A 10,884-nucleotide genomic window follows, 5' to 3' on the forward strand; every position below is an offset into this window, starting at 1 on the left:
TAGTCACACCCCACTGCCAAATACAGTCCTACTATCTTAACATGTAAGAGTCATTTTATATGTGCATGATAATATGATTTTCATTTGTTATAGTTTGAAGAAGTGCCCGAGTTTGTTATACATTGAAGAAGTGAAAGGTTAACTGTATTATTTTAAACACCATAAATGTTTACATCATAACAGAACCTATTGACAAACTTCTCTCAGGTTACAGGTTTTGCAATCTCACATGCACCAGAGCTAGAAATCCATTAGACAATATCAGAAAGATACTGGATAGGAAATGCTGTTGTACATTACCATTTTAAAATGAACTTCAATTGCGCAAATCTACCTCCAAAAACATGTGGCATATGCAATGGATACAGTACAATGCCATGAACCATTTTATTGCACTTGAGAAATAAACAAGCATCCACAGGCTAGAATATACCCATCTAAAGTATGATAATACAACAAAGGAACACAAGCAAGGAAGCAAATCCTTCAAACTATAACAAATGAAGATCATATTATCATGCACATATAAAATGACTCTTACATGCTAAGATAGTAGGACTGTATTTGACAGTGGGGTGTGACTAGGTTTATTAAAGAAAAAGGATTTGAAATAATGTAGCAGGTATCTCAGCCTCAGGAATTCAAAAGAACAATGAAGTGTTGTTTTTTACAATGAAGTTGTTATTGTTATATGGAAATTGCAGCAATATATTTTCATTTATCATCACACAAATAGACATGGTATGATTTTAGGGTTGGTGCTTGAAGGAGAAACACTTGCCAAGTCAGGAGAACTCTGTGACCTTTGAACGGAATCTTTTACATTCATGGTCTTTGCTTCTCTGGCTCCTTAATGGGGTCACAATTATAAACCTGTTCGCAGGTCGAGGGGATCTGGAACGTTTCACAATTAGCTTCAAGTTATCATGACAAGATGCAACTTGATAAGATGAACCTAACTGTGGTGGTAGCAGGAAACAACCCAGTTCTTGATACAATGCTACAGTTCACTTGAAAATATTGCACAACAAAAAAATCATGGGGTTATATTTGGGCATCATTTGAAACTAATATTGACCTATACTGATTTTAAAATTTCCACAACTAATCCACCTGACAGCTAACACATTGAGTTCTTTTCACACATTACCCGTGCAAGTGTTTTGTAATGCATGATTTAAGTTTAAAGTACTTAGACCTCAGTCCTAATGTGAAGCAGGTTTCTACATTGAAAAATTCACCGAGTGTGTTAAGTCAGGTCACTTTACACAGAACAAGCTCACACTCCTCCTAGTGTTGCTAACTAGTCAATTATCCATATTTCTGAGAGACAAAAAGTGATGCTCACAAAGTAATGACTTAAGAAAAGGTTAAATTGCAAAAAGGGAAAATATAAATGCTATGATTGGTTGTTAAGCAAAGATAACCTTTTGACTGAATATGCTATTTGCAAAACAATAAATATTCTTCAGGAAAACAGAGACACACAATTTTATCACAGCATATCAACTTGCACAGTATTGGGTGGACATTTTTTATTTTCAGTTGGTGTTTGGTCGAGTGAGATTCCGGTCCACTAAGGTATGAAACGACTGTTCCAAATCAATCTTCTGCTTGTCACCTCAATAATTACACACTCAGGCTCCTAGTATCTTTCTCTGAGAATCACGTGGTTGTAAAAGCAGAAGTGCTTACCACTGCCAAGACCTTCCAGGTTTCATGTGTCTGGCACTACATCTAGAGTCCAATATGTGACCTCTGAAGTGGCAAGGCAAGAACCACCCCTCACACTGTGGGGCTTGACTATTAAAACTAAACACAGAGCCAAGATGAAAGGAACGGTCATTCTTTACTTTGCATTCAGAGGCCTAGAGGTGTAGTCAATAGGCTGGGTGAAGAGCAGGGTAGTATTTTCACCAGCCGATACAGAATATTACGAAATCAAAGCAAGTCAGTCTGGTTACAGATTGCAGACCGGTTGGTGCTGTGCCCCAAATGAAGCAGAAAGAAGGTCAATGATCTTCTGTGCTCCTCAAGGATATGTTTGACCATGTTCTCTCGTCTACCTCACACGCACAGAGTCACACTCAGTCTAACACTCCACACTAAAGCTGATGGAATACATCTCATTATTGCATGCATCATGTCCACTCAATAGCACTAGCCCATCTAATCATCCCAAATTACTTACCCTTCCAGCCCTTTGTGTTTTCTCCTCACTCCCTCGGGATACCACAGCGAGGCCTTTATGTGCAGGCTCTCTCCACACACTCTCTCTCTCTCCCCAGGGTATCTTCAGCTGCTGTTTCTCCCTTCAAAGGTTGGATGACAACCATTTGGGGTGCAGGGAGGGAGGGGGGGCTGCTGCTGTTGCTGTTCAAGCTGGACTTGCTGATGAAGTATCGATTGCTCTTTTCTTCTACATTCAGAATTGCACCAAGGTCAGAATGACTTCAGGAACTGCAGTCTTCATGTGAGATACATGAGCAAATAACGTCAGAGGAGAACACAAAAGAGAATATCCTGCATCTGCACATCTATCACAGGGAAGCTTCATGTTCATAGCATGGCACAGGATCATCCCAAAGGAGGTCTTTGTCTTGCCTCCATGAGAAGCTCGGACGCATATCACCTTATCCAATTATATGATGCACAATTATGCTGTCATGCTACATTACAGGAGTAGAATTCTGCCAGTAGGTCACCATTACTCCCTTTAATCCCAAAGGAAAGGCTACCTTGATCATCACCAACCACATCCTTGCATATTTATAGTCCAGACTGTGAACAGATAGTGGCAATGCTTGCTCCAGTTGTGAAACCAGAACTTCAGCTTCTGTTTGTTTTCATTACAGGTCCGTAGTTAACATGACAAGGAGGTGAATAGTGAGAAAAATGTATTGGTCATGATGGCCGAAGCAGTAATTTTTAATGTATATTCATGCTCAATTAGTGACCTGTTGACAAAGTGAAAATTTGAGCCATTAATAGAATCAGTGAAGCACAATTGCTGCGATTGTCCTAAGGAGGATTTCCAATTTAAAGGATTCTACTCCACTCCTAAAGGAAAAAACATAACTTCCTCTGGCTATTTTGTACGTGGTGCTCACCATTTTGTGTAGTTATTACAAAGCTGACATTCAATCTGACATGGCAAGGTTTGTCTCAGTGTGAATGACTTACAGGTTCCACATGTGTCACACAAATATCACGCCCCTCCTCCAATGCTGAATGTACTTTGTGGTGTTGGTGTCCTTGCAGCTGTGTGACTTTTCAGACATCGCCCATTTCCACTGAGATAATTTGCATGACTATTAATGTTTCCATTTTACCTGAAGAGCATATGACTTTGGAAATTTCTGTGCCTTGGTTTACCATATACCCTCCCTATGTAGAAATCAGAGTTACCATGGCCTATTGAAACCAGTCCTCCCCACCCCCTCCTTTCCAGAGTTTTCAGTTTCCTACTACTTGCTAGGAGGTCCAACTCTACTTCCTACAATATCTTCCCATGACAGTCACCTTTTCCTCAGCGTTCCAGTAAAATGAAATCCATCCCAAGAATTCCATTGCTGGTTATCTCCAGAAGCCCGTGGACTGCCCACTGATAATTCCCCTGACCATTATAGACAAAGGCCTGATGAGTGACTGCGTCGCACTCACCTACCACCTCCTCCTCCAGATTGACTCAACAGAGCAGCCCCAGCTGACCACTGCAGCTCACTGTCAGATGTCTCTACAGAACCTCAACTGATTTACCTGTGAGCCCCAGACTGCCTGTACTTGACATTCAAGACAGAGTCCTGAGCTACAAGGACACAGATCCCCAGACTCTCATAGAGCTAAGTGCCTGACTGACCATGAGCAACCTCCTGACTGCAAGAAGTCTGGATTAAGAAAGTAAGTTAAGAGTCATAAGGTGACTGCATCTGGGCTCAAACGTAAAGAAAACCCAAAATTTACAATCTTTGAAAATGCTCACTTAACTAATCTGAATGAACAACTGCACTCATTCTTGCCATACCACAAGAATTTAATGCAATAGTTTCTTAGATTGAAAGTCAAAAGACTCAGCCATTTGAATGATTTTAAATAAAAAAGATAGCTACTTTTTCTTCGGTCCAAATTATTCAATCATTTCCCCAAAGGAAGGGGCCTTATAACCTTGCTGTTGTCGCCACCTGTAACGCATCCTGCACATGGAGGTAGATTCTGGGTCTTCAAACTCTGGAAATCCCAACTTGTCCAAGATTTCAAAGACACCTGCTGGAGCAGCCACCTGTAACAAAACAAATCAGGGAATGACAGGGAATAAGTTATGAGACAGCAAAGTCTCCTAGTTAGCCTGGGGTTCTGTCTGCCTTAGCTCCAGCTCACGTTCCTGGGCATGTGCTCTTGAGCTATGACAGTGAACCTACAGCCAGGGTCTTTGTTCATCAAATGGGAGCTCACCAGTATGACAGAGGAGAACCTCCGCAATACTGCACCCTTAAGGGAGCACCCTAAAAGATTTGAAGTGATGGATGTAGGTTGGCTCGCTGAGCTGGAAGGTTCATTTCCAGACATTTCATCACCCTACTAGGTAACATCTTCAGTGGGCCTCAGGTGAAGCACTGCTGATAATTCAGCTTTCTATTTATATGTTTGGGTTTCTTTGATTTGGTGATGTAATTTCCTGCGGTGAAGTCACTTCCTGTTCTTTTTCTCAGGGGTAGTAGATGGGGTCTAACTCGATGTATTTGTTGATAGAGTTCCAGTTGGAATGCCATGCGTGTCCTTGTTTGGCTTGTCAGGAATGACATCAACTAGCCACAAAACGACATGACCCTCTCTCACTAGTATCCTTACATACAGATAAGGAAGGACACCACTTCAACTGGGACAGCACATCCATCCTCTGACAAGCCAAACAAAGACACGCATGAGAATTCCTAGAAGCATGGCATTCGAACTGGAACTCTACCAACAAACACATCGAGTTAGACCCCATCTACCAAAAGAACAGGAAGTGACTTCACCACAGGAAATGACATCACCAACCCAAAGAAACCCAAACATATGAATAGAAAGCAGGAATTATCAGCAGTGAATCACCTGAGGCCCACTGAAGATGTTACCTAGAAACATGTGGAAATGAACCTTCCAGCTCAGCAAGCAAACCTACATCCACAATCTCAACCTGAGCTACAAATCTTTTCAAAACTCACTAATTTGAAGTGATTTCCCACTGATCACCTCAGTTGAGTGTGTATCAAAACTGTGACTACGTGCAAGTCTTAGGCAAGGGCGAAAACAAAACAAAGAACTCTGGCTGGTGAAAATCTGAAACAAAAACAGAAACTGCTAGAGAAGCTCAACACGTCAGGAAGCATCTGTAGAAAGAAAGCAGAGTTAACGATTCGAGTCCAGAGTTCTGGAGAAGGGTCATTGAACTCAAAATATTAACTCTGCACTTTCTCCGCAGATGCTGCCAGATCTGCTGAGCGTGTCCAGCAATTTCTGTTTTTGTTTCAGAGGCAGGATCCTCTCATTTCCTGAAGGCATATCCAAAATATTTGCATCACCTTCTGAGGAACACCATCAACTTTCTGATGAATTTTATGGAATCAAGTTTAAATTAATGTTTAAATTTATTTTCTACATCCAACATCAAAGTATTTTAGTCGTTATACAGAGCAATTTGACACAAGTGTATCCTGTCTCTAGGATACTGGCTTCTGTCCCCAGTTCAACTGGTGTTCTGATTTCACATCGGAGGACTGCACATATCAACTAAATTTGAAGTATCAATTATTTTCACAAATGTTGAAATTTGCACAATGCTTCCCATTTCTCAAAAAATGCTATGATATTTTTAGAGCCCTTTACTGCAAACAGTCCTGACATTATGTCAATACCAACTGACAACCCAGAGACACAAAAAGTATGACAGGTTTTCTGAGTCACTGACCTACTGTATTCCATTACTGGTCTGGGAAAATATTCAAAGCTTAAAAACAAAGAATGAAATGGAACATATTTCCATATGTGCAAATCATGGACACTAATCCGTTTTTAGCTACAATGACATTTCTAGCTGGTCTTCAGAATTTGTACAAGACTGATACTTAATACCAAAGAGGCCCTGAAAGTATGAATTGAGCTCCCATTGCTTGATGTTTCTAGGAGGACTGCTGCACTGTATATAAGTGTCCTTTGTCACAGATGAAAGTGATATACAGCAGTGCAAATAAACTGCGACTGAAATAGTTGTCTAAACCCAGGAAAAATTAGACGGCAAAATATGTTTCTTTACTTTAGCAGTGAAAACCCACCCAGCCTCTCTTTCACTAGTTGCCAGGGTAAATTTTGCTGAAAGCAGACTGTCTGAAATCAGGCTTGATCATAAATGAGCAGTGTTGAACAGATTTGTTTTCTGCCAAGAAAGTAATCAGACCAGATTTCTTAAAGATTCCAAGCATGCATTTTTGGTGATCTCCATAATGTCTTGATTATCACATCCGAAAAGATCTCCTGCTCCATTTTAGCACAAATCAATGCTCCCCTCTGAATTCAACATTGGTGTGTTTAGATGCTACTCCAGAACCCAGGGAGTGCTGCATTGTTGCAGAGGCTGCATTTCTGTCAGGTATTAAACTGAGACACTGTCTACTCCTCAGCTGGGCACAACAAATGCAATAGTGTTTTTGCTTTCTGTTTCAAAAAAAATCAGAGGAAGTTCTTCTTAGTCCTGGATCACATTTATCTTCCAACCAAGATGACCAAAGCAGATGACTCACCTCAAGATAGTTTGTGGGATCTTGCTGTGTCCATAATGATTTATTTCCACCAGACGAGAACAGCGACTACACTTTAAATGAAATTGCAGAATGGGATAAGGATTCAAAGGCCGACGAATGAAAGTGAATTATTCTTCCCACATCTGTATCATAAAGCCAGGGCAGGGTTTTCCCCAGCCTCCCAGTCTGGGGTAGGTATGGAGTTGTGCAAGAGTGAAAGCATTGGCATGTTGACTTGCTGGCAATGTTCCACCACCACCAACAAACCCTTAATCCATTACAATGAGCAATCCATATATGGCGATAATTGCAGAACTATATATGGCGATAATTGCAGATCCAATCACTCTCTGATTGGTCTCTTCAGCCATCAGCAAATTTGAAACCATCCCAATTTTGTTCATTGAACATAGATCATAGAACACTACAGCGCAGTACAGGCCCTTCGGCCCTTCATGATCTGTGGAACCAATCTGAAGCCCATCTAACCTACACTATTCCATTCTCGTCCATATGCTTATCCAATGACCATTTAAATGCCCTTAAAGTTGGCATGTCTACTACTGTCACAGGCAGTGCGTTCCACACCTCAATTTAAAGCTATGTACCCTCATGCTAGCCATCGCCATCCAAGGAAAAAGGCTCTCACTGTCCACCCTATCTAACCCTCTGATTATCTTATATGTCTCTATTAAGTCACCTCTCAACCTTCTTCTCTCTAACGAAAACAGCCTCAAGCCCCTCAGCCTTTTCTCATAAGACCTTCCCTCTGTACCAGGCAACATCTGAGTAAATCCCTTCTGAACCTTTTCCAAAGCTTCCACATCCTTCCTATAATGCGGTGACCAGAACTACATGCAATTCTCCAAATGCGGCCACACCAGAGTTCTGTACAGCTGCAACATGACCACATGACTCAATCCCTCTACCAAAAAAAGCTAACATTGCGTATGTCTTCTTAACAACTCTTTCAATCTGGATGGCAACTTTCAAGGATCAATATACCTGGACACCGAGATCTCTCTGCTCATCGACACTACCATAGATCTTACCATTAGGTCAGTACTCTGCATTCCTGTTGCTCCTTCCAAAGTGAATCACTTCACACTTTTCCGCAATAACCTCCATTAGACACCTCTCAGCCCAGCTCTGCAGCTGTCTGTAACCTACAACATCCTTCGTCACTATCCACAACTCTACTGACCTTAGTGTCATCCGCAAATTTACTAACCCATCCTTCTATGCCCCCATCCAGGTCATTTATAAAAATGACAAACAGCAGTGGACCCAAAACAGATCCTTGTGGTACCCTACTAGCAACTGAACTCCTGAATGAATATTTCTCATCAACCACAAGCCTCTGTCTTCTTTCAGCTAGCCAATTTCTGATCCAAACAGCTAAATCGCCCTCAATCCATGCCTCTGTATTTTGTGCAGTAGCCTACCGTGGGGAACCTTATCAAATGCCTTACTGAAACCCATATACATCACATCAACTGCTTTACCCTCATCCACCTGTTTGGTCACTTTCTCAAAGAACACAATAAGGTTTGAGAGGCATGACTTACCCTTCACAAAACTGTATTGATGATCCCTAATCAACTTACTACTTTCTGGATAATTATAAATCCCATCTCTTATAACCCTTTCCAACACTTTACCCACAACCAAAGTAAGACTCACAGGTCTATAATTTCCAAGGTTGTCTCTACTTCCCTTCTTGAACAAGGGAACAACATTTGCTATCCTCCAGTCTTCTGGCACTATTCCTGTAGACAAGGACGACATACAGATCAAAGCCAAAGGCTCGGCAATGTCCTCCCTGCTTCCCAGAGAATCCTAGGATAAATCCCATCTGGCCCAGGGGACTTATCTATTTTTACACTTTCCAGAATTACTAACACTTCCTCCTTATGCACCTCAATCCCATCTAGTCCAGTAGCCTGTATCTGAGTATTCTCCTTGACAACATTGTCTTTTCCTACTGTGAATACTGACGAAAAGTATTCATTCAGCACTTCCCCTATCTCCTCTGATTCCATGCACAACTTTCCACTACTATGCTTGATTGGCATAGTCTTACTCTGGTCATTCTTTTACTCCTGATATACTTATAAAAAGTTTTAGGGTTTTCCTTGATCCTATCCACCAACAGCTTCTCACGTCCCCTCCTGGCTCTTTTTAGCTCTCTCTTTAGGTCTTTCCTGGCTAACTTGTAACTCTCAAGTGCCCTAACTGAGCCTTCATGTCTCATCCTCACATAAGCCTTCCTCTTCCTCTTGAAAAGAGATTCAACTTCTTTAGTAAACTACGGCACCTGCACTTGACAACTTCCTCCCTGCCTGACCAGTACATACTTATCAAGGAACCACAGTAGCTGGTCCTTGAATAAGCTCCACATTTCAACTGTGCCCATCCCTGGCAGTTTCCTTTCCCAACCTATGCATCCTAATTCTTGCCTAATCACCTCGTAATTACCTTTCCCCCAGCTATAACTTTTTTCCTGCAGTATATATCTATCCCTTTCCATCACTAAAGTAAACATAACCAAACTGTGGTCACTAACACCAAAGTGCTCACCTACCTCCAAAGCTAACGCCTGGCCAAGTTCATTACCCAGTATCTAATGTGGCCTCGCCCCTTGTTGGCCTGTCTACATACTTTGTCAGGAAACCCTCCTGCACACATTGGACAAAAACTGACCCATCTAGAATACTTGAACTCCAGTATTCCCAGTCAATATTTGGAACGTTAAAGACCCCCCCATAACAACTACCCTGTCACTCCTGCTCCCATCGAGAATCATCTTTGCAATCCTTTCCTCTACATCTCTGGAACTATTCGGGGAGGCCGATAGAAAACTTCCAACAGGGTGACCTCTCCTTCCCTGTTTCTAACCTCAGCCCATACTACCTCAGCAGACGGGTCCTCAAACATCTTTTCTGCAACAGTAATTCTGTCCTTGAGTAACAGTGCCACACCACCCCCTCTTATACCATTTTCACTGTTCTTATTGAAACATGGAAACCCCGGAACCTGCAATAATCATTCCTGTCCCTGCTCTACCCATGTCTCTGAAATGGCCACAACATTGAAATCTCAGGCTGTAAGTTCACCCAACTTCTTCTGGATGCTCCTGGCGTTGAGGTAGCACACTTCAAACCAACTCCTTGCTTGCGATCTTGAAATTTTAGTTCTGACTTCACTACTCTCAACCTCCGTATACTTGAACTACAATTTTGGTTCCCATCCTCCTGCTGAATTAGTTCAAACCCACCTGAAGAGCATTAGCAAATTTCCCCTCAAGGATATTGGTACCTCTCTGGTTTAGGTGAAGACCATCCTGTTTGTAGAGGTCCAACCTTCCCCAGAAAGCATCCCAATTTTAGGTGAGCACTTTGGGGACAGTGACCACAATTCGGTGACTTTTACTCTAGTGATGGAGAGGGATAAGTGTGCACTACAGGGCAAGAGTTATAGCTGGGGGCAGGGAAATTATGATGCGGTGAGGCATGACTTAGGATGTGTGGCTTGGAAAAGTAAGCTTCAAGGCAAGGGCGTAATTGATATGTGGAGCTTGTTCAAGGAGCAACTATTGAGTGTCCTTGATAAGTATGTACCCGTCAGGCAGGGAGGAAAGGGTCGTGTGAGGGAGCCGTGGTTTAATAAGGAATTGGAATCCCTTGTTAAATGGAAGAGGGCGGCCTATGTAAAGATGAGGCGTGAAGGTTCAATTGGGGCGATTGAGAGTTATAAGGTAGCCAGGAAGACCTGAAGAGAGAGCTAAGAGCAGCAAGGAGGGGACATGAAAGGTCCTTAGTTGGTAGGATTAAGGAAAACCCTAAGGCTTTCTATAGGTACGTCAGGAATAAAAGAATGACTAGGGTAGAAATAGATCCAGCCAAGGATAGTAGTGGGAAGTTGCGTGTGGAGGCTGAAGAGATTGGGGAGACACTGAAAGAATACTTTTCGTCAGTATTCAATCAGGAACAGGACATTATTGTCAATGTGAATACTGAGTCACAATTAAGTAGAATGGATGACTTTGAGGTATGTAGAGAAGAGGTGCTGGAAATACTGGAAGGGGTGAAAATAGATAAGTCCC

At 42.0% G+C, this 10,884-nt stretch overlaps 1 protein-coding gene across 1 annotated transcript in view; it reads right to left on the reverse strand.

Moving 5' to 3' along the window:
- Positions 1-2,362: 2,362 nt before the first annotated feature.
- LOC122558317 (paladin-like) overlaps positions 2,363-10,884 on the reverse strand; it is a 127,453-nt gene continuing 118,931 nt past the window's right edge. Inside the window, exon 20 of the mRNA XM_043706751.1 lies at positions 2,363-4,279. Within this exon, the coding sequence (XP_043562686.1) occupies positions 4,127-4,279 (153 nt within the window). The 3' untranslated portion in view covers positions 2,363-4,126. The remainder of the gene's footprint in view (positions 4,280-10,884) is intronic.

The sequence above is a fragment of the Chiloscyllium plagiosum genome, chromosome 2 (genome assembly GCF_004010195.1).
Source record: "Chiloscyllium plagiosum isolate BGI_BamShark_2017 chromosome 2, ASM401019v2, whole genome shotgun sequence".
NCBI classification, from domain to species: Eukaryota; Metazoa; Chordata; class Chondrichthyes; order Orectolobiformes; family Hemiscylliidae; genus Chiloscyllium; species Chiloscyllium plagiosum.